Below are 24,293 nucleotides of genomic sequence, written 5' to 3'. Positions count from 1 at the left end.
CAATTATAAATTAATTTATAACTAAATCGGTTTAATTGACAAAAAAAATATTTGGTACTTTTATAAATTGAATTTTGGTTTACATGGTTTACCATTACAAATTGGTATACACTTACAAAATGGTTTACAATTACAAATTGGTTTACTAATTAACCCTAACTAAACCTAATTTACTTCTTCAGTCGCCGCCGCACTCACCACACCGCGACATTGCTCTCGCATCTCCACCGCACGACCACCACCGGCTTGTACCACCACGCTTGACCGGAGACGCTGGCTATGTCACACCACTGCTTCTCCTTCCCTGCTCTTTAATAAATCTGTAAACAAAGCAAAATCAATTATAAATTTAAAAGAAGATGACGAGAAGAAAAGAGCAGATAAGAGGAAGGTGAAGTGAGTTGACCTGTGTTGGTGGTGAAGAGGTGAAGCCGACGCAGATCTTCTTGACCAGAGACGAGTCTGTCGCTTCTCCGCCGTTGCTTTAGCGCCTCCTGTGAAAAACCATAATTGAAATGATAATCTTGACCAGAAACATGAAAATAGCTAAAACTTAGGAACCTATTTCTTCTGTTTGTGAGATGCGCCGTGTGTGAGAGAGAGATTAGGAGAGTGAGACATTGAGGTTAGGAGAATAAGACAGAGAGCGGTTTGTGTTGTGAGATGATTAAGGAAAAAAAATGGAAGAGTGATTTGTCGATGGGATGGAGAGAAAGAGATCTCTGAAGATACGAAAGAAAGAGAAAAAAAAAAGTAAATAAAACAATCTCATCCATTGATTTAATTGCATCCTACGGTTCAGAGGGTGATCCGCGTGATGATAGTGGATTGGTCTATAACTTACTTTTTTATTTAATAGATACTAAATAGTTTTTTTCCTCTTGATTTTATCTTTTGTTGTTTCATTTTTCACTATTTTGGTGACTTTTGGTTTATAATTTTTTAAAATTGATGATAAAATATTAATATTTTAAAATTAATACTTTAAAGTTTAATTTTGAAAATCTGTTAATTAATATTATAATTGTTGACTATTAGTTGATATAGTTGTGCTTAAGTTTAAAATATATGGTTTGAAGTTTTCGAAATAGAATTGTGGTTAAGTTAAAATATAGGATAAATATTCGAAAAAGAATTAAGAAATATATAATTTTTATAAAGTATAGGTTCTAGTCTAGTATTTATAAAGATTAGATCCATAGCTTTGTATGTAGTATTTAAAATTTAATATGAGATATGTAATTTAGGGATTAGATCCATGACTTTGTTATTGATGTTTGGGATGTATGAAAGGTTTAGAGTTTAGATATATAAAATAAAAAGTTAAGATTTGAAATTTTAAAATAAACTTTTGTAAGTAATGGTTAGTATAAGAGTAGGATCTTTGAAATTTAAGAATTAATATAGAAATAGATTAGGTTAGTGACTTTGTATGTTGGATTTATATTTGAGGTTTAGGGTATTAGATTTAGAGTATAGATTTAGATTTAGTGTTTGAGGTTTAGATTTTAAATTTGAGATTAGATTTTTAAAATGATCTAATTTGAGTTTAAGTTTAAGATTTATATTTTAAGTTAAAAATATTAGATGGAAGGTTTAAGTTTGGGGTTTAGGGTATTAGATTTAGGGTGTAGATTTAAGATTTAGTGTTTGAGGTTTATAATTTAAATTTGAGATTATATTTTTAAAATGATATTATAAAAATATTAAAATTTTAAAATTTATGTTTAGGGGTTAGGGTTTAAACCCCAAATTAATCATATACCCAACAATAATTAAAAATCTTATAACTTTTTTTTTCATTATTTAATTTCAAGTCTTAAACTTAATCTAAAAGTATAATTATCATTTTTATCCTTTGATTTAATCAAACATATAAATTAAAATACAAAACTTTTTTATCTAATTAAAATATAAATTAAAATACACTCAGACTTTAATTTTACACTCAGACATAATAATTACAAACTCTAATTATCATTATGAACCATATAAATTATCTTGTTTTTTCACCGTGTCAACAAGAAAATCAAACATGAACTTTTCTCTAATCTGTTAAAGCCTTTGAATCACAGCAAACCTCTCTGTCTTCTTACAGCACTTCATCATGAGAGACAGTGCTAGATAGGAAAAGGATCTCCAACATCATAAAGTGGACGAGCCAACCGCATCACACCCATTTAGTACCAAGATCATACAATAACTACCTTTACGTTGTAATCTGGTTGCAGAATCGATTGTGAAGTGTTCCTATAATGATTGAAAATGCACAGAGACAACAAGAACCATGAATCGATTTTCGAAAGTTTTTAAAAGTCAAACCTTTTGCCGAAACGCCATTGTTGCTCTTCTCCACTTTGATTCTGACGGTGTGAGGCATGATTCCGGTGACGACGAGAACGAAACAAGACGGAGATGTTATCGTGGTGTGGTTTGGTCACGGACTCAGGCGCCACCGTGTTAGATTGCGGGTGAGTGGAGACCACAGAGTGGTGGTCGGAGCTCGAGATCGAGCAAAGGGGAAACGCATAGATGAGACTCGAGAAGGACATAGACGACGACGAGAGATAAGATTTTTTTTTTTTTTTTAATCGAAGCTAATGAAAAGAGAATTGTTTTTTTTGTTCATAAGAAGTAAAGTAAAACCCCAAAATTTGGTTAAGTGTTGGCTCCAAAATAATTTTTTCAGCTATAGTAGTGATTTTTGCCTTCCCGCTTAATGAAATTTTATCTTAGCGTGAATTTAGTGCTACAGAAGAATTGTGATCTGATTTTGGGACTTTTGGTAGCAGTTGGTGAATTCGTGCTACTGCGAACTGATACCAATACTCATATTCCTTGTAGTGGTTGTAATATGTGCTATCATGCTTTGACGACCATTGGCATGGATAGTGAGCTTCTTGAGGCTTGCACTTGACACTGAGTCACCCGAATCTTTCCACGTAATGCTTTCTATGTATAATTCCTCAAGCACAGGGAAAGCAGGAAGAATATTCTCAAGCTTATCCGAACTAATAACGGTCTCAAAACAGAGATCAAAACCGGCACTGTTTCGTCAGTAACTAACCAAGAGTGGAGGCCCAAACCTAAGCAATCAGAGCCCACGAATCCTGAGCCCAGTATCAGTCACGTTCAACGGTCTTCAGCTTTAAACGCTAGAGACAAAAGCTCTGCTGCGACAAGGATGGAGAAGCACGTCCCAAACCGTACGACCAAAGAAGCCAGCTCACACAATCGCTTCTCAGTCCTCTCGTCGTTATCTGAAGGAGAATAGGCCTCTAAGGTGTCGACATGTGGCATCGGGAGCTTAGGGTTTTCTAGATATGTCTCAGACTAGAAATAGAGAACAATGTGTAACGTTGAGGTTAAGCAAAATAAAATAGAAAGAAAAGCTTCAATCATTACTCTGTTTCCTCTCTGTTCTTATGGTATCAGAGCTTTGGAACAAGCACTGGAACCTTATGTTGCGCCATCTCTAGACATCTCAAACTGCGTTACTGTTACCTTGAGCGAAAGAAACTACATCCTATGGAAGTCTCAGTTCGAAGCGTTTCTATTTGGTCAAGGGCTTTTGGGGTTCGTCACTGGGTCCATTCCAGAACCGCCACAGACCATGAACGTACCTTCAATCAACGGCAACGTCGTTGTACAACCTCATCCTGAGTATTCTGCGTGGAACAGAACAGATCAGGTTGTCAAATCTTGGCTCCTAGGGTCGTTCTCAGAAGATATTCTCAGCGTTGTTGTATCTTGTCGAACTTCTCTTGAGGTATGGATGACCTTAGCCAACCACTTCAACAGAGTATCCTCCTCTCGTCTGTTTGAGCTACAGAGAAAGATTCAGACATTTATTATGAAGGATAAACCCATGAGCGAGTATCTGAAGGAGATAAAGGGAATCTGTGACCAACTTGCCTCGATAGGAAGTCCAGTTACAGAGAAAATGAAGATCTTTGCTGCTTTACATGGTCTGGGCCGTGAATATGAACCTATCAAGACAAGTATTAAAAGCTCCGTTGATGCGGTTCCAGGTCCAACATTCGAAGATGTCATTCCCAAACTGACAAGTTATGAAGATAGACTCAAGAGCTACTTCTCAGATCTCACAGTCTCACCTCATCTCGCTTTCAATGTCACAAAAAACCAAGAAAACTTTGAATATCCTCAACAAGGATATTACAGAAACAACAACAGAGGAAGAGGGTACAATAACAATCGTTACAACTATAGTAGAGGCAGAGGTAGCTACTCCACTCGAGGTCGAGGATTCCATCAACAGATCTCGCCTGGTTCATCTGGGTCTTATGGAGGTCAGGGCTCAGTTGTGTGTCAGATTTGTGGGAAACGAGGTCATCCTGCTCTCAAATGTTGGCACATATTCAACAATAGCTATCAACATGAGGAGTTGCATGCTGCTCTTGCGGCCATGAGAATCACAGGCATCACTGATCAACATAACCACGACTGGTATGCAGACTCAGGGGCAACAACGCACGTCACAAGCTCGCCACATCACCTACAACAGTCTGAGCCTTACAGTGGAACTGATCAGGTTTTGGTTGGTAATGGAGAGTTCTTGCCAATCACTCACACCGGTAGCACAGTCCTACCATCTACCTCAGGTATGTTACCTCTCAAGGATATTTTGGTTTGCCCAAACATTGCTAAATCTCTTGTTTCGGTTTTTAAGCTTACCAAAGACTATCCTTGCTCCTTTGAGTTTGACTGTGATGGTGTGCGTGTGAATGATAAGGCAACAAGGAAGTTGCTAACTCTGGGAAGTAATCATGGTGGACTGTACAAGCTGGGGAATTTGATGTTTCAGGCCTTTTATGGTTCAGGGTCAAGCTCAGCAACTGATGAGATGTGGCACAGAAGACTTGGGCATGCTCACTATCAGATTCTCCAGCAATTATCATCTCAGAAGGCTATAACTATCAGTAGTTTCTCAAATAAGTTCTGCGAGTCATGTAGACTTGACAAGAGCAGTAGACTTCCTTTTCCTTCTTCTACTTTTCTTGCATCTAGACTCCTAGAGAGGGTTCATTGTGATCTATGGGGTTCAGCTCCTGTCGAGTCTGTACAAGGGTTCAGATACTATGCAATATTTATAGATAATTTCTCAAGATATTCATGGTTCTATCCCTTGAAGTACAAGTCTGATTTCTTCTCAATATTTAAAATCATTCAAGCTCGAGTTGAGAATCAATTTGGATGCAAGATCAGTGTGTTTCAGAGTGATGGGGGTGGTGGGTTCACAAGTAATCTGCTGCAACAACACCTGCAATCTCATGGAATCAGACACTTCATCTCTTGCCCACGCACACCTCAACAAAACGGCATGGCAGAGAGGAAGCACAGACACATCGTGGAGCTTGGTTTGTCGATGATGTTCCACAGTGTGATGCCACAAAAGTTCTGGGTTGAAGCTTTTTCTACCGCTAGTTATCTGATTAATCTTCTCCCATCGTCTGCTCTGGACAATAAGATGTCCCTATTTGAGAAACTACTGAACAAAGTACCAGTGTACTCAGAGTTGCGAAGTTTTGAGTGTGCTTGCTACCCCACCTTAAGAGGCTATGCGGCACACAAATTTGATCCACGGTCGTTGAAATGTGTGTTCTTGGGATATAGTGAGAATTACAAAGGTTTTTGCTGTCTTTTTCCCACTACTGGTCGTGTATACATAAGCCGGCATGTTCTGTTTGATGAACACACATATCCTTTCTCTGACACCTATGCGAAGATTCACCAACATTCAAAAACTCCTATGTATGAAGTCTGGTTCCAGAGTATACAACAGACACAACCGGCACCTGCAACCATAGTTGAACCAGCATCAAAGCAAGTGTCTGAGCCAAAGAGACGACAGACACATACATCAATTTCAACGAGAGCAGTTCCGCCTCCAACGATGCCTACTATTTCTCAATCTCCCTCACCTGTGGTTCAACCTACTAATGCAGAGAACACGGCATCAGAACTTTCAACCACAGATTCACCGAGCACACGTCAACCTCATGAAGAAAGTGGCTCTGCAGGTACACAAAACGAAGTTTCAAGTGAAACAAATATTCAGCTGCAAGCATCAGTACCTGCTGTTTCAAATGCTCATCCAATGGTTACTAGAGGAAAATCAGGAATCACAAAACCAAATCAGAGATATGTGTTGTTTAACAATAGAGTAGCCTATCCAGAACCAAAGACGGTCACGGCTGCTCTGAAAGATGAATATTGGAATGCAGCTATGACAGAAGAATACGACAACTGCATTGAAACGAATACTTGGACGCTGGTTCCTTATACATCAGATATGAAGGTTATTGGAAATGGATGGATTTATAAATCAAATTTGGATGAGAATGGTGTTTTGAAGAAGAGAAGAGCTAGATTGGTTGCAAGAGGAAATCATCAAGAAGAAAGGATTGATTACCTTGAGACTTACAATCCAGTAGTAAGGACACCTACGGTTCGGTTAGTCCTTCATCTTGCGACAATAATGAAGTGGGAGATCAAACAAATGGACGTGAGTAACGCATTTTTACATGGAGATTTGAAAGAAACAGTTTACATGCTGCAACCGGCGGGATTCATTGATAAAGCTAGTCCAACACATGTTTGCAAGCTCAACAAGTCCCTTTATGCACTTAAACAGTCACCTCGGGCTTGGTTTGACAAGTTTAGTAACTTCTTGTTGGAGTTTGGATTTGTATGCAGCACTGCAGATTCATCTTTGTTCATCTATATGAAAGGATCAGATGTCATTATGCTCCATTTATATGTTGACGACATGGCAATTACTGGTAACAAGTCGACAGTCATGGACAAGCTACTGCAAGAACTTCATAAACAGTTCAGGATGAAAGATCTTGGTCGCTTACATTACTTCTTGGGTATTCAAACTCACTTTCATGATGGAGGCTTGTTCTTAACACAATAAAAATACGCAAACGACTTGTTGGTTCTAGCCAGAATGGACAGCTGTTCGCCAATGCCGACTCCGCTACCAGTTCAACTTAACACAGAAAACAAACCTTCTCCACCATTCTCGAATCCAACTTATTTCCGAAGCTTAGCCGGGAAGTTACAATACCTGACATTAACGAGACCTGATATTCAGTTTGCTGGGAACTATATATGTCAGAAGATGCACTCCCCTTCAGTCACAGACTTCAATCATCTGAAAAGAATACTGCGATACATTAGGGGAACATCAACCATGGGAATTTCTTTCAACAATGTCTCTGCTTGCGTGTTGAGAACTTACTCAGATAGTGACTGGGCAGGATGTAAAGTCACCAGAAGATCCACTGGAGGCTTCTGTACTTACTTGGGTCAAAACCTCATCTCTTGGTCCTCAAGGAAACACCCAACAGTTTCTAAAAGCTCCACATAAGCAGATTACAGAACCATGTCTGAAACTGCTTCAGAAATCACGTGGATGTGCTCAGCCTTGAGGCAGCTGGGTGTTCCACTTCCTCACACTCCCGAGCTTTACTGTGACAACCTTTCAGCGGTTTTGTTAAGCGCAAACCCTGCATTCCATTCGAAAACGAAGCATTTCGAGTTGGATCATCATTACATTCGAGAAAGAGTTGCTCTAGGTGCGTTGGTTGTCAGACACATCCCTTCTCATCTTCAAATTGCTGACATCTTCACCAAGTCACTCCCCATCAACACCTTTATCAGTCTGCGATACAAACTTGGTGTAGATGTTCCACCTACACTAAGTTTGCAAGGGGGTAATATCGGTCTCAAAACAGAGATCAAAACCGGCACCGTTTCGTCAGTAACTAACCAAGAGTGGAGGCCCAAACCTAAGCAATCAGAGCCCACGAATCCTGAGCCCAATATCAGTCACGTTCAACGGTCTTCAGCTTTAAATGCTAGAGACAAAATCTCTGCTGCGACAAGGACGGAGAAGCACGTCCCAAACCGTTCGACCAAAGAAGCCAGCTCACACAATCGCTTCTCAGTCCTCTTGTCGTTATCTGAAGAAGAATAGGCCTCTTAGGTGTCGACATGTGTGGCACCGGGAGCTTAGGGTTTTCTAGAGATGTCTCAGACTATAAATAGAGAACAATGTGTAACGTTGAGGTTAAGCAAAATAAAATAGAAAGAAAAGCTTCAATCTTTACTTTGTTTCCTCTCTGTTCTTACGAACAACCCCAAACGTTAACAACTAGAGTTTTAAGCTTTGGTAAAAAAGTTCCTTCAGCTCCAGGCCACCATTCAATGTTGCCTAATTTCAATTTGACTAGTGTCCTACTAACGAACATCTCTTGAGGCAGAAGATAATTAAAATCATCATCACCATCTGCATCATCGATAAAAATTTCAAGGTCTAAAACACCACGACGCAGCACGTTACATATCCAACGGTCCAAATGATCTGGATGAATGTGGTTTATACACTTGAGGGAGACTTTCTTAATGGAAGAATCACCCTGCAATGCCAATACCCTATCTATAAAACCCCTGAAGCTCCGCATAGTTCCCACATATATTCCCCTTATGCATATATCACAATATAATACATAGTAAGAAAAACCATCTAATTGCACGATCTTGTTATGAGAAGTGATGTCAAGATTAGGGACAAACGCAAGAAGATTGCGCCACCTCGTTGAGAGAACAGATGTCAAAGCAGCAAGATTTGTCGGCAAGGAAGGACAATATATGGCAACGAACTTCGTTAGGTAGACCGCTAATCCGATCCATCTTCGCTGTGATCAGTTTCCACGCATCAAAGCAAGTCTTAGGGTTTGCCGCGACGTGGGGAAAATCTTAGGGTTTGCTTTCTACTTTCGAATTTTGTATGATTTACATATACTAAAACCGAAAATAAAAGTAACGTCGTTTTGCATTAGATTAGTTGCCCAATAGCTGGTTGTTCAGATTAACCCTGATCTATGTACAGTAGAGCTGTTGGAACAGTGATTGAAAACCAAAAAAAAGATCTTGCTCTCAAAATAAATAAGGAGCAAATCTTAATTTAGAAGAAAGCTCGGTGTATCTTGTTATCATATGAGCATATATATATATAGTCCCGATTTTATCAAAATAGAAATTTTCTATTTTTAAAACCTAATTTAGATATTTCCTAATAGTATAGCGTTAATTTCCTTTACTCAAAATTCAAGTGTTGGCACATTAGTTTCATTAAGTGATGATCATCTTCTGACTCCCATATGGACATGAATCCTTGCCTGTAGCTCATTTCAATATTTCACAAATTCATGTACGGGCATTTTATCTTGATCTGAAAAGCTAAACTACAACTCACCAAAAATACTGGATCAGAAACCAAATGAAAAATTTATAAATACCTAGATGGGCTCAAAATTCATATACCTAAAAGAACCAAAACTGAAAAAACCGACCCGAATAAATCTAAATCCAAAAAAAATCGACCCAAATATACTCGTCTCGATAAGAATCGATTACGAAAACATGAATATTCAAAACTCTAATATTATTAGTTCTATTTTATATATTTTAATTTATAGTTTAGTTGAAATATATTTTATTATTATTTTGTAACATTTTAAAGTAATATGAAACTAAAATGTTTAATTTCAATTATTAATAGTTTATGTTTTGGTTATTTTACGAAATTTAAAACAAATATGATGGATTTCGATAAAATTTTGATGAAATTCAAATCTCTTTAGATCTTAAATACTCTAACTACTATAGACCTGGAAATTATATATACTTTAATTGTAGATCCAAACCAATCCAGATCCGAAAAATATCTGAATTTGAACCAAAAAATTTCAAGTACTGTACTGGATCTAGGACTGGAAGGAGCCGGACCTTAACAGAACCGACCCAAACGCTCAGGTATAAAATTAGTAAACTATATATATTAATGGTCTAACTAGTAACCATCACAGAAATATTAGGGACATATAGGAAATGAACAGAAATAAATAAAATTATAGACATGATGAAGAATAATAATTCTTTATCATATTTAGCGAAAAAAAAATTGTTTTATATTTTTATACAATAAAACAAATGAGAGGGAATGGAAATGAGAAAAGATTCCTTATGAATGGTAAAATTTCTTAGAAATGTTAAGAAATGCATTATTCTTTTTCATTTTTTCGTTTTTTAAGAGTTTAAATTTTCCCCTTAATTTTTCAAATTGCAGAAAACACCCTTGAAGCTACCCTTACTGTAAAGTCTAGACTCTAGACCGGACGCCTTGTCTTTGTTAACTTACAAGCATCCAAAGATAAGCCAAGCTACACAGTGAACCATATATTTATTTGATTTAAAAGTACTTTTATTTTCACTTCACTTATTACGATTACAAACAATCACAAGGTGTTCACAGCTTGCAGTACTTGTTGAACCAGACAGCAATGTTGAGAAAGCTTTCATAATCCGTCTGCGGTCTGCAAAAATAAACAATCACAAGTTGCAAAAAAACATGCTTTTAAAATTCAAAACTTTCTCACATTTTTGTTTTAGCTGTAACCTCGACTAAACTAAAAGGCCAAATCTCCAAAATAGCACATTTCTAAGTTTATATCACAAAAATAGCACTCAAAAACTAAAATGACCAAAATAGCACCTTTCTAAGTTTATCATTTGAAAATTTTAATTTTTTTATTTTTCAAATTTGAAATCTTATCCCCAAAACCTCATTTCTCAACTCTAAACCCTAAACCCTAAACCCTAAACCCTAAACCCTAAACTCTAAACCCTAAACCCTAAATCCTAAACCCTAAACCCTAAATCCTAAACCCTAAACCCTAAACCCTAAACTCTACACCCTAAACCCTAAACTCTAAACCCTAAACCCTAAATCCTAAACCCCACCCTTTAACTCTAAACCCTAAGTTTGTGACTTTTGATAAAACATTAAGTGATATTTTTGTGACTTTTGACCTTGAGTGCTAGTTTGGGAACAAAAACTTGATTTAGTGCTATTTTTGTCTTTTTCTCAAACTAAAACTAAACATGCTTTTAAAATTCAAAACTTTCTCACATTTTTGTTTTAGCTTTTTTTACCTGTCTAGAGAATGATTGTCATTAGGAAAGACTAAGGCTTTAACCTCGACTCCTTTCTCCTTTAACGCCCTAACGTACTACACAAACCAAGAACACTGAATTAAACATCACCAATGAGTTTGAGATCTACTAACTTAACCAAGTTGAAGACTGATCTTACTTGAAATCCATTTGAAATAGGAACACGGAGATCCGCAGTTCCCAAAAGAAACAGAGTGGGTGTTTTCACCTGCACAAGTAAAAAAAAAAGTACACAAGAAGAATAATTAAATATAGGATGTCATCAAAACTTATCAAAGAATGGAAGTGGTTTTGTTAAGTGTTAACCTTTGAGATGTATGATATAGGAGAGATTTGATGAAACAGAGACATGTCTTCAGGTGAGGGGGCTTCAGTGTAGTGAGTCTGGTCACCATAAGCTTCAAAGAAACACCAATCAGGTATATCCGTAATCCCAACCATCGATGCAATGTTGCATACAGGATTCCTCGCAGCTGCTGCCACAAACTTATCCGGCGCCTATACCAAAGCTTTTAGTATAAGAATGGTGATTGCCATCACTATAAAGGTGAGAGTGAATAACAGTACCTGGCCAATCAAGTGTGTTGTGAGAAACCCACCATGAGAACCACCTAGCACGGTTATTCTAGACCGGTCTGCAAGTCCCATCTCAACGGCATGATCTACCGCAGAGAGCACATCGTTCACGTCCTGTGATCCAATTTTTCCAGGTACAGACTGCAGAGCATCTTCCCCAAATCCCAACGAACCCCTTTCAATTCACCAAAGACTAAGTTAGAATCACTAGAAGAAGGTTGGTTGTTGGTAACTTAGTGAGGATATGAGAGATGTAAATGTGAACCTGTAATTTACAATCAGCAGACTGTATCCAATTGAGCAGAGATATGCCAACTGCTTGGAAAAGCTGCATGGCGCAACTGTATGAGGGCCTCCATGGAGGACAACAACCAAAGGATCACATTTCCCATTCTCCTTGGTCTTTGAAGACGATACATATATAGCTTCAAAAGGTATTTTGGCCCCTGCGATGTGTTGATGATCGTATGGAAATAAGTCAAGAATGTTTATCAAACCAAAAACTAAAACAACTTGTAATGAATATCTTGTTTGTAAAAGCAAAGATTAAGTGTTAAAAGTACCTTCTGTGAGACATTCAGATACATTACTGACTGGAACATTCAGAATTTTAAACTGAAGAGATGAAAGCCCTGACGTCACCTGCAGAAGTATAATAAAAACAAAAAGATGAACACATGAAGATCTTAACATCATTTGCATCAAAGAGGATTTGGCAAATAAGATATTTACCTTCTCAGAGCATTTAAATATTGGTTTTTGGATACTTGACCAATGCCATGAAGGCTTTCCAGATGGATCAAGAACTTTCTTTCCATACTTGATTTCAGTAACACTCACTGGACTGCTAGACACTTCTCACAAAAAAACACATACAATGTTGTTTCAAGACTGGTGTCTGTTTAAGTTTAAGGTTAGCAACTGAGATTAAGAGCTTGCTCAAAGATGTTACCGGCAACAACATTATCACCATCAAGTGCAAGAACACTCCATGAAAAATCAGAATCATTAGGGCTGACACGTGACAGTTCACCACTGTAATGCCCCCAAGATAAAAGAATTGTATCATCAATTACCGCAGCAGCAGAAGATAATTTTGAAAACTTCTCATATTCACTCATCACTCACCTTATCAAATTTAAGCTGAGTATTACTCTACAACTTCGCCAGTAGGAAGACAATATAAGAGTATGTCCATCTGACAGCCACGGATCACTCAAAAGTCCGGTGACGTAGAGCCCAGGGAAACAACCATCATCAGGACAATTGACAACTTCAATCTGCATCATCAAATAAAATTAGAAGAAAGTTTAAAAACATCTATAGGGAGATAAAGAAAGACAAAGGGTCTATATAAATCGCACCACATCAACGATATTAGTTGATTCAGGAAGTTTCCCATCGCTTGGCCAGCTAATCTTGTGAAGTGACTCAGTTGAACAATGTGCCCCAGAATCCACAGCGGCCTTTGCGGATAAAAACAGAAGATACTTGCCATCTTTGCTGTGAGAGAAGGAAATAAATGTATGGTGAAGAGAGTAAGTCTTTTAACATATGGCTCAGTTAGATAAACAGAGTAACAAGGAGAACAATGCTTTTAGAAGGCAAGAGAAAGTGTCATAAGATGTAAACCTGAAGCGTGGGCAAAAACCGCTGCTTATGCTTTTAGTCAAATTATGAATAGGGAATGCTTCGTTAGCATCATCTCTGGAACACAAGTAAAGACAAAACTCTCTGTCAAATACTTTTTCGAAATAAAGGAGTGATCAAGTTGTCTTCTAGAAGCCAAAAACAAAAGCTCACTTTGGTTCTGGGCATCTAACTGCGTAAATGGCACATGGTCTATTGTAGCAGTGCTTGAGACCAAGCTTTCTTTTATCTCCTAACCATCCAGCGAAAACTAAGTAGTGAGCGGAGCCTTTACTGTTTGGACTCCAAACAACCTGTCCGACACTTATCGATCTTGGAACTCCTTTGATATGCTCCACCTCTCCACTGTCAACATCGATAACAAACAGGGCAGGCTGCTTTTTTCCGGCATACGCTTCTCCCCATTCATCTTCCCAATCTCCTTGACCTTTCCAGCTTCCAATATCCTTGTCCGAAGAAGTTTCTTTCTTGTAATAACCAAGATGGTCAAATGTAGGTTTGGGAGGAGATGGTTCCTCTGCGACATAAGCAACACGAGTCTCATCTGAGTTCCAAGAGATCCCTTCAAACCTGCATCATACACACACACGTAACCTTTACTCACTTCTCCAATAGCTAAAAAACAGCTAAAAGGAAAAGTCTGGTACCATCCATCAAGGTATACAGAGCCATGAACTTTCTGTGGGATATGAAACTCCTTGTCTAGCTGAGACGAACTCCATATCTCAAACTTTGTAGGAGACTCGTTTTCAGGGTTTCGAATCACGAGGAGCTTCAGACCTGATGGAGAGGGGACAAAGGCCGATGCGCCAGTCATCTCAACCGGAAATGGAGCCCAGTGAAAGTTTACAGATTGGTTACTTGTAGTTTCGTCTTTGGAGATGTGAGCAGATAACATAAACTTCCTCCTTTTATTAGCCAAAAGGTTTGCTTGACTCATGGCAACTATTGCCTGACTACCTATAAAAGTGAAATCATCGTTTCATTTGGTCAGATGATCTTGATTCCAAAGTTTACAAGTTGGAGTCATTACCAGAATCAGAGCTGAGAATCCAAGCTTTGTCAATGGTGGGAATGCTCATGAACTCTTGAAGTAACTTTGACTGTGTGGCATACTCTTCCTCAGTAGCTGAGTCCAAGCCAACATGCAGTTCCTTAGCCGAGTCAGTTCCAGAAGAATCCATGGATACAACCCTTCTTCGAGTCCAACTGAAACAAACAAAATCTCTAATTGATTACAAAACGATTCCAGTAAGAAGATTCATCATCCACAGTCTTAACAGAACCAACCAATATAATCAGACACTGAACAGAACATACAGAAAGGATGAGACTTTTGGATTGAACAGATAAACCCATAGATCACTTACGAGGATTGGGTTTTAGCGTGTGGAAGAGTGAGAGTTCTGGGGAAGATAAGGCGACGAAGATGACGATGGGAGGAACGGAAGTGAAATCCCAAATTAGTGGAGCAAGTGAGTGCAGAGTGCGTATAGATTCTCGCCATCTATCTCTATCTTTTATATTATAAAGTTACAAACTTTCGATGTCACATCCATTATTGTGCTTCTATTGGAATTTTATATTCTTCATTTATCTCCAAAACTTTATTTTAGGCATAAATTATCAAATTTAGGGACTGGAATTGTTTTCCGGAAGAATAAATCACTATTGTTTTGGTTGATGCTTTCTCCGGTGATTATACTGGTAGGGTCGGGTTTAATCGAGTTTTTGCTGTGCAAAGTAATGGAAAAATCTATTTTTATTCATAACATAGAGGTTCTTTAGATAGGAGATTACACCGTCATAGATAAATGGAAAGATTACAAATCATAATCTTTTGGTTATGAGCCATCCACAATCTGGTTCATAACAGTTTTCATTTTCCTTTTATTAATGGAAGATAATCTGTGGGAGAAGTTATATGTTGAATTTAAGGCTACTAGTTGTTTTCGGCTACTGCAATTTGACGATGAGAGTGTAATGGCCAAAAAAAGAGGAATTAATAGCAGCACAGCTGTAAGAATCTATATATTATGGTATAGGAATATATAGGGGTGGATATTTTATCCGATACCCGAAGCCACACCCGAAGCCGCATCCAAACCCGATCTGAAAAATTCGAATCGAAGTAGCAAAATACCCGAACGGGTATTAAGTTAGGAGAGATTAGATATCCGAACCCGAATGGATAATATCCGAACCCGAATGGATATCCGAAGATAACCGAACATATATATACTTACCCTTATATAGTTATATTTCTAGTTTACATCTCTCATTTTTAAAAAAAATATTTATATTGATGTTTCACATATTTTAAGATCATAAGTATATATATAATTATGGAGAAAATGATTTGATATTCATTTAAAATGCATGTCAAACCTTTTGTTTTACGTATTAACAAAAGTTACATTCAAAGTTTAAAAACAATACCCAAATTAATATCTATTTGTTTTTGAAATATTATCTTCAAACCTATTAATCATTCAATCTATAAAAATAAAAAATCAGTTAAGTGAAATCTATATTTTTAAATACAAGAAACTTAAAAATGAAAAATTTAATTTTTCTTCTTTTAAAATCTAAATATCCGAACCCGATTCAAAATAACCGAACCCGAACTAAAAATATCCGAACCCGACCCGAAGTACAGAAATATCCGAACGGGTTCTCTATCCCTATACCGAAATACCCGAAAATCCGAAATACCCGAAAATTCGAAATACCCGATCGGGTATCCGAACGCCAACCCCTAGGAATATATATGAGCAAAACAGAACTATTAGTGAAATCATGGGAATGGGTATGGAAGAAACAATGGTTCAGAACTGAAAGTGTATTTCTTTTGTTGTATGGTCATGTTCTTTGTATCTTTGAAAGTTGGCAACTTCAATTTCTTTTCCTTTCGAAAGCATCAATATATTGAATTTTTTTAGAAAAATATATTTTGATCAAAATTTGGAGTTGATCAATATTATACAACAAAAGGAATTTTTGATGTTTATAGTGATTATGTTGTGATATAAGATTTGGAGTTCCATTTTGTTTTATGGATGATAACCAAACATGAAATTTGTAAGAGATCGAGAGTGAATAAGCTGAAAAAAACTGATAAAGTTAATCTGTTTGACACTCATGATGACAAATATGGCGTCTAACGAAAAATCATTGTCAAATGTATAATTGTTCCTTCATATTAATTATGTAATTCATCGTATTCTTGTTATCGTTGCACTTGATGTAATTTCACATAAATAAATTTAGCGGAAATTTGTTTTTATCAAAAAAGTTACAAACTTTTATTCGTTCATGTGTAAATTGGTGCAATCGCATAAGATTATCATATAGTATAAACTTATATAATCAAAACTGGTATAACAGAATTAACAACCTACTGTTACAACTATTTGAAACTATGTCGATCAGTCTATTCCTATTGTACACAACTTCTCTTTTTCTTAAAAGATTTCGAAATTAAGTAGGAGACTCTAAGAGGAACTTTTACCAAAAACAAAAAGGGTTTCCTTGAAAACAGAGGATCAAAAGGCAGGAGCTTCGGATCGTTTCATGATTCTGAGTTTTTGGCAAGATGAAGAGAACATGTCCCATGGAACATCACCCACCAACATCCAATCTCCATCTTTGTCTTCATAAGTCGGTACAAATCCAGATCCTTTGTATCCTTCTCTCTCAGAATATTCACCAATTGTGAACTTGAACATGTTCTCTAGTGCTTTTAGAAGCTCATGATAGTTTTTGTACATCTTGAGATCTATCTTACGCAGATATGGAGCTCCGTCCATACTCACTTTCACATAACTCACACTTTTGTTGTTGTTCTTCCGGTTCGATCTCACTGGTGGCCAGCCAACGATTTGTGTTCTGAAGTTTGCAAACAAAGATTCATCGTTAGTACATCTCTAGACTCTAGTGAATGAGATTTATAAAATAGAACTTCAGATCTCAACTTACTTGGCAGGAGGAGGTGGATATTCTTCTTTTAGATTGTGCTCGTCGTTGCTTTGATGAAACTGACGTTTGTTGCTTTTGACGCAAGAAACCTCTGCTTGTTCATCTGTTCCGGGCAATCCCAAACGAAGCTCTGTGTCCTTAAGGTTAAGCTCATTGATGACTTCTTCATACGCCATACTCTCACTCGGACGCTTGTTACTTCTTATTTCAAACTTACAATCTCTTCTTTAGCTTATATTTCTTCTTCTTGATGGGTTTGTGATAAGATTCTTGAAATGGTATGGAGTTTTTTTTCTTGGGTTTTGAGAAATGGGGGAGGGAGAGAGATAAGTTTATACATTGAGACGTGCATTGAAATTAGGGTTAAAGGGGAGGGAGATGGGAATTATGACGTTGTCGGGAGGATGAGGGGGCAAGTGAGAGGCAAGGGGACAAAGATGGGACACTGAGATATTTGGACGCGTTACTTTTAACGGTCCTGATTTGTCTGCGCCAGTTGCGTACGCGAGATCCTAGCCGTTTCTTTCTCTTATGGTCAATGAAGTAAAGGAGGACCCAACAAAAGGAAGAACAAGGTGGGAGAACTTCTCTACCTCTAAAACCACACGTTGAGTAGATGACACAAGGTTTTGATATGATTTACTTTGCTCTGTATCTTTTTTTTCTTTTAGCTTTAGCTTTTGTGGACCTTCCTGTTTGAACGGGATTCAGTCGACTAAGATGAAAGAAATCAGAAATGGGATGACTAAAGACGTTTTATTTAGATCTGGTTTGAAGGGTTACAAGAGTGACAAGAAGATTCAAGAGCAACAAGATCGAAGAGTAACAAGATCAAAGATATAACCTAAAACCCTAGATCTAGCCGCTCAGTGTGTTCAATGGTCCCAAAAGTTCATTTCTTGTTGCTTCCTTTTCCCTTCTTATAGGACTCCTGCTACAGATGTCCTAGTTTCGTGTCCCTTTGGGCCTTGATGCGAGAGGCCGAGTATACGGACCTGAACAAGGCTCCCTCTAAGCCGGGCATTTTTAGCCGACTTACTCGACCGGCTAAAAATACTCTAAGGTCAAGCCGATAGGTTTAGCCACCGAACCGACCAAATCGATCCGACTTGCTGGATTAGGACCTGTTATTCGATGGGCGTTGTAGAGGGATGTAATCCATCTCTAACACTTCCCTAATAGTAGTTTACACATCAAATTGCAAAACAGAATCCAATTATAGAGATAGCGAAAAGTCAAGGGCATTTGCAATGGGATGTTCTTAGATATGTTCTCATATGTGTTCTCACTATTAAACAAAACAAAATAATAAAAAGTGAAGAAAGGGGATGTAATGGTGTTCTTAATGAAGAGCTTCTGAAACAATTTTGAAAGCACGAAAAGACACTTGTCAACTCTTAGTTAATCTAATTTTTATTTCAAGATTAAAATTAAAGATTTCAAGTATATTAGACTTTAATACTGATATTTTTTTGTTTAAGAACTTTAGAAGTGTTCTCATGGATAATAATGCTCTTACTGGGAGATTAGATTAGATGGGAGACGAGGAGGTGGATGATCGGTGATCAAAGTAAAGAAGAGCAGAACTAGAACTGTATCATTTTGGAGGTGATAGTTGGATTAACATCCCTGAAGCTGTCAATTCAATTTCTAATAGTCAGATCAAAGATAACTATTTGTTATTTTGTTTCATTCACGAAAAATATATAGTATATTTGTGTTCTTTTTATATTAAATAGTATTTCTGTTACTTAAATTTATGGTGGTTTAACAAACAAATCCGGAATAAAACAACTAATAAAACAAAATTCACTATAAAAAGATCTTGCAGTTTTAATTAGAGAATCTAAAATTGAATTTTTCCCTAGAGGAATGTAGGATACCTTTGATGCTTGGAAACATCTTTGAAGAGTTTTTATATCTTCTAATTCTGTTGAGAAGTTTGGTCATGCATGAGGTTCTTTAATCATGGTGATATCATGTAGTCCGTTCCAAAATTCTGAAAAGTTGAATGACGTAACCTATTCTCCATCACCCATGTGAGAGGTTCCAATTCTGAATAATTCTCATCATCTTATGTTCCATGCTTCCATTAATTGGATTTATCCAAAAATATCTTTCCAAAGTCATCCGCATCTACTGAATTGAGAGGTAGGAGTCCATGATACCTCCACCAAATATATGTTCTCCCAACATATGACTTGTGAATCGGCGTTATTGTACAGTTGTACAATTGAAATTTATTTTGGTTGATTCTAAGGTTAAGTGTTTAACTAAATTTACAATTTTCTGCTATATATTGTTATTATATTGCAATTTATAATAATTTGGTATCGTGTACAAATGCATGTCTTTTTGTATGATGTTTATTTCGGGGGAAAAAAATCAAAATAACATTTCTCATGAATTTGTTGTCTATTTTGTTGATGACTTACAGGGAAAAAATGAGATTATATAAAATATTTTAAGATAAAGACAAACGTTATTAGAACGAGGACAACCAATAATGTATTTAAACTCAAATTAAGTATATCCACTATAGTTCAGTCCATTCCAATGTATCATCTTTGTTGTACTTTTATCATCCCAGATTCGCTGATATTATCCACAAAAGCTTGACTTTAAAATTGTTGATGGTGAATTCAGAAATAGAGGAAACGATCTTGTTTTTCTTACTCCCTCTACTGAAGATGAGAGGTATAGTCATTCTCACTTTATAATATAATATATATAAAAATATAAATTGTCATAAAATTGTTTGTTATATATAGTGAATGTAAAATTGAATGCCAAACCGTATGTAACATTGTCATTCAGTTTGAGCGAGAACCAACTTGTTGTTTACAATCTGGAGATGTTGAAATATGTTTATTACAACTTTGACATATTAATCAATTCGCAGAAGATATTTTTGTAAATGCAAGAACTACCTCACAGAGTAAAACACATAGTACACCAAAGAATATCTCTACAAAGATATGTGTTATTACTAGTATTATTTTAAAGGGAACTTACAAGTATCTCTTTAAATAGAACTCGAACAAGATCAAGACCCTTCTTGACTTGCTCCCCTAGCCTCATACGTCCTAAGATCGAATACAAGATCTCTAGAACCTCTACCCCTTAGCCCTTAGTGTTATTCACTCGCTTACAAGCTTAGCGAACTCCACTCTTATGCTAAGAATACAATTCTCTCGACAACCGTAATCCACAGGTCGAGTATGACTATATATACAATACAACCAAGTCGGCTATCCACCCCTATCTACCCAATATTCCCTATCTACCCAAATAAGGTAAGTTCCCTAAAACCTCTCCAAGGCCTTTTAGAAAACTTTCATCGTGAGATCTCCCTTCTCCAAGGTGAATCTCTTCAAGCTTGTTCCCCATGATATCTTCGTATCAACTTAGCCTTGATCCGCAATCCATTCTTCAAGTCGCAATCTTCATCTTGACTTGCTCATCCGCACGTACACTTCTCTGTTGCTCCCTTCGCTGCTGTACTTGCGTCTGTATCAGAACGTCCATCTGATCTTTGCATCTACAATCTCCCCCTTTTAGCTTTGGATGTCTCTCAAGTACCTACACAGATCCGCTCAAACAACCACACACATTCGAACATATATATCCTGAATAATACGTGCATTAAAATTGAAATGAAGGTTCAAAACATGCGAGTTCAAGAGTTAGAGATAAACATAAAACCAAAACACCAAAAACCAATAACATTGTTTTATCTCTCACACCCCCATAATTAAAAAACGAGAAAAAAATTAATTTTTTCTCCCTCATAATCTAGTTCCCCTGGTCATCCTGCTACTGCGGATCGTCTGCCTCTTCTTCTCCCCCTGCTTGAGAGCATACATAGTTAAAATTCATAAAGATCAGAGTAAATAAATAACCAGATAGAAGACTTACTTGGGAAAAGCATGCTTGCAATCTGTCCCACGACGCTCGTCAGAGTCTGCATCGCAGTTGCAAGTTGTTGAATTGCTTCGGAGGTCGTATCTAAAGCCAGCTTTGCCTCTTCAGCATCTATCGGTTGCCCTGGAGATGCAACTGATCCGAGGTGAATGATCTGGAACTTTCCAGCAGCCCGCGGAGACTGTCTTGGTGGCACATACCCATAAGGATCAGTCCTCTCAGATCGAGGAGTGCTTGGAGGTGGTCCAGAAGTAGGTGTTGCAGTTGATGTTGATGCAGATTTCTCTTTCTTCTTGGTCTGCTTCTGAGCCTTCTTCTCAGCCTCTCGTGCTTCCTTTTTATTCTTGAGATACTCTTCTCCCAGACGAGGGTCCTTCTTATATGGAATCACAGCCACAAGTTTCTCTCTTGGTCTTCGCTGCACCATGTGCTGCATCTGAAGCACACCATAGATAGTACGAGGAAATATCAACCACCTCTTGTCCTTCTTTTCTCCCTCTTTTTGAATAACTCCGAGGTTAAGAACTTGATTGTAGACCAACACTCCTATGTTAACACGGACTCCATGAAACAATTTATAGACAAGTTTTGCATGATCAATGGACACGGCATTTTTGTTAGACGAAGGTACCCAGTTGTATGCTGCAAGGACTAGAAGCGCAACTTTACATGGAGACAAAGAGCTTGTTGTGAGGTTCTTCATCTCCCGTGTCCCCTCGGTCAGGAAGTCAGCGAGCTCGTCACTAATAACTTCATCCATGCTTTCCTCTACTTCTAGCTCCTCTCCTTGAATTGGTGAAACATCGAAGTATTGATCAATCATAGCTGGAGAAAATTCATACTTCTGCCCTCGTACTGTCACTATGACTTCTGATCCTCCAGTCATCTCACCAGGCAAGTCTGCATAGAATTCCTTCACGATCTCAGGAATGTAACCTCCTAGGCCTGTGACAGTCTTCTCCAGTTGCCCTTTCTTGATTATACTCAGATAGCCCCATGTGTCTTCCGAGCTCTGATCCACAGAACGTTCTGGAATAATCTCTCTAGAGGCAAAACTTGCATACCTTTGCTCTGCGAGCCGTTCTGCACCTGAAGTTGTTTTGGCCTTCCCTTGAGATTTGATTCTTGAGGCATAGGTTTTCTTGGTTGATTTTTTCACAGGATTGCTCTAGGTTGCTGATGATGGAGCTTTCCTCTTTTTCTCTTTCTCCTTAACACTAATTGGTGGTTCCACGTTCTCAGCATCAACTTCCTCAGCTTCTTCTGAGTCAGTGTTCTCCGAGTCATCTTCTTCCTCAGATTCACCTGAGGAGACTTCGATTGCTTTTCCTCGATTCTCTTTGGAGGCCTTAGTTATATCAGCTCCATGTGGAATCGTCTCAGAGGTTTGTTTACTCCTTCCCTCCTTCACGTTCTTCTTCTTCCTTGTTGATCTCACTGGTTCTGACTTAGCATCTGACTCAGAATCCAGTTGTTCGGCTGCGGTATGAAGATCTTCGGATAGGGGTTGAGACGTCTGACTCTGTTGTGGCGTTGTTTGCTCCTCATCATCAGAGTAGTCTACGAGATTCAATGGTGGTGGATTTGAAGATTTACCGGCGGCGGAGGTGCTTTTATTCATCGACATGATTTCTGGAGAGATAAAGAGAGAGGTTTTCTTTTGAGAGTTTTATTTATTTTATTTTTTTGAGTTTTGAGAGCAAAGAGAGTTATGAGAGAGATAAGTTGGCGTCTAGGGTTTATAAAGGGGTAATCATTTCCTTTTCGGTACATTACCCCATGATCTCCTAGATATTCGCCATATCTCCCACTTTCTCCAAAATGGAAGTTTTTCAAATTTCAAAAATTCGAAATCTTCCATTTAGGCTCACACGATCTCTCTTCCCCATTTCTCTGATGTCTATACGTATTGCCCACTTATGACTTGATCGGACTGAATCTTCACTGTTCCAATGTGACACTCGATGACATAGACTGGTGATATTAACTCAATGACTTTTGCTGACACAACCACTTAGACAAAAGAACATTTAGTACATTAAACACGCAAGCAATGAGAGAACACGTGTCACACAGATTAATTTTTCAATTTTGAGTATAAAAAGAATTTTTGTTTTACCTTTCCCGTTGGCAACTGTTCGTCGAGTGATCCAGAGGCTGACATAGCTTCTGCTACAGATGCACTCTTTTGCTCTACTAGATCCTCATCTGATCATCAGGCTTATTTCATGTCTATCTTTCGCACAAATATGCCTTTATCATGTCTTGATTCAGTTTTCAACCTTTATTCGTCATGAGAGAGCTGGTGGTTGTTACTTCTTTTCTTTTTCTTTTTCTTTTTCTCTTTTCTTTTCCAAGAGTTTTCTTGTGCTCCCTTTTTGATGATGGGAGACACATGACATCTTCTTCCTCTTGTTACTTGATTGCTCTCTCGATGCGAAACCTGTACTTTTTGAGATCATGACGGCATATTTGGCAGCTCTTTTCCACTACTCGCTTCTGATGTAAGACAAAATTTGAAGTTTGGGTGCCTCTGCATCAGCTCTTCTGTCATCCCCTGTACACTTACACAAACTTGTTACATCTCACAAACCCCAATGGAGTTTCGAAGAGTAACAAAATGGTTAAGATATAAAGGTTTAGTGAAAAGATCAGCTAGTTGTAATTCTGTGACAAGGTGTTCAATCACTACCTGTTGTTCATCGACTAGCTCCCTGATGAAATGATGTCGAATGTCAATGTGCTTGGTGCTTGAGTGTTGCACCGGATTCTTTGATATGTCGATTGCACTCTTGTTGTCACAGTAGACCGGAAATGATCCAGTATCCATGCCATAGTCAGCAGACATTTGCTTCATCCACATCAGCTGTGTGCAGCAACTCCCCATAGCAATGTACTCTGCCTCTACGGTAGACAATGATACAGAGTTCTGCTTCTTGCTCAACCATGCAACCAGGTTGTTTCCGAGAAAGAAACACCCCCCACTGGTACTCTTTCGATCGTCTACACTTCCAGCCCAATCTGCATCACAGTATCCAGCAAGATTTCCATTCGATCCCTTTGAGTAGTAGATCCCAAGGTTAACTGTGCCTTTGACATATCGAATGATTCTCTTAGTT

The 24,293-nt window shown here is 37.8% G+C and overlaps 2 protein-coding genes and 1 long non-coding RNA gene across 3 annotated transcripts; all 3 read right to left on the bottom strand.

Annotated features, from left to right (window-relative positions):
- Window positions 1-35: 35 nt before the first annotated feature.
- On the bottom strand, window positions 36-750 carry LOC106413759. The gene is made up of 3 exons (XR_001282649.3): window positions 562-750; window positions 407-494; window positions 36-320 (listed from the first exon to the last, which is right to left on the bottom strand). It is a non-coding gene; the product is annotated as an uncharacterized LOC106413759 (long non-coding RNA).
- A 9,504-nt stretch (window positions 751-10,254) lies between these two features.
- Window positions 10,255-14,899, bottom strand: LOC106415233 (acylamino-acid-releasing enzyme). Its single transcript, XM_013855880.3, has 16 exons — window positions 14,643-14,899; window positions 14,306-14,481; window positions 13,920-14,232; window positions 13,426-13,842; window positions 13,255-13,329; window positions 12,987-13,125; window positions 12,751-12,902; window positions 12,575-12,657; window positions 12,355-12,476; window positions 12,186-12,264; window positions 11,888-12,068; window positions 11,614-11,797; window positions 11,353-11,544; window positions 11,186-11,254; window positions 11,026-11,102; window positions 10,255-10,406 (listed from the first exon to the last, which is right to left on the bottom strand). Exons 1-16 carry the CDS (start codon window positions 14,777-14,779, stop codon window positions 10,340-10,342), a joined length of 2,463 nt encoding a protein of 820 aa, XP_013711334.1. The 5' UTR covers window positions 14,780-14,899; the 3' UTR covers window positions 10,255-10,339.
- A 1,706-nt stretch (window positions 14,900-16,605) lies between these two features.
- Window positions 16,606-17,885, bottom strand: LOC106413733 (auxin-responsive protein IAA1). Its single transcript, XM_013854479.3, has 2 exons — window positions 17,251-17,885; window positions 16,606-17,160 (listed from the first exon to the last, which is right to left on the bottom strand). The coding sequence occupies exons 1-2, from the start codon at window positions 17,424-17,426 to the stop codon at window positions 16,818-16,820; spliced, it is 519 nt and encodes a 172-aa protein (XP_013709933.1). The 5' UTR covers window positions 17,427-17,885; the 3' UTR covers window positions 16,606-16,817.
- Window positions 17,886-24,293: the final 6,408 nt, after the last annotated feature.

The sequence above is a fragment of the Brassica napus genome, chromosome C8 (genome assembly GCF_020379485.1).
Source record: "Brassica napus cultivar Da-Ae chromosome C8, Da-Ae, whole genome shotgun sequence".
In the NCBI taxonomy this organism is placed as follows: domain Eukaryota; kingdom Viridiplantae; phylum Streptophyta; class Magnoliopsida; order Brassicales; family Brassicaceae; genus Brassica; species Brassica napus.
Note: the sequence above shows the minus strand (reverse complement) of the source record. Positions and strands in the feature narration are given on the sequence as shown.

Bases quoted from the DNA above. Each gene is read 5' to 3' on its own strand.
- LOC106415233 (XM_013855880.3), bottom strand. From the start codon at position 14,779: ATGGCGAGAATCTATACGCACTCTGCACTCACTTGCTCCACTAATTTG. The intron at 12,903-12,986 runs GTGCGATTTATA...TTGATGATGCAG, and splicing joins CAACTAATATCGTTGATGTG to ATTGAAGTTGTCAATTGTCC. The intron at 10,407-11,025 runs GTAAAAAAAGCT...TTATTTTTGCAG, and splicing joins GACAATCATTCTCTAGACAG to ACCGCAGACGGATTATGAAA.
- LOC106413733 (XM_013854479.3), bottom strand. From the start codon at position 17,426: ATGGCGTATGAAGAAGTCATCAATGAGCTTAACCTTAAGGACACAGAG. The intron at 17,161-17,250 runs GTAAGTTGAGAT...TGCAAACTTCAG, and splicing joins TATCCACCTCCTCCTGCCAA to AACACAAATCGTTGGCTGGC.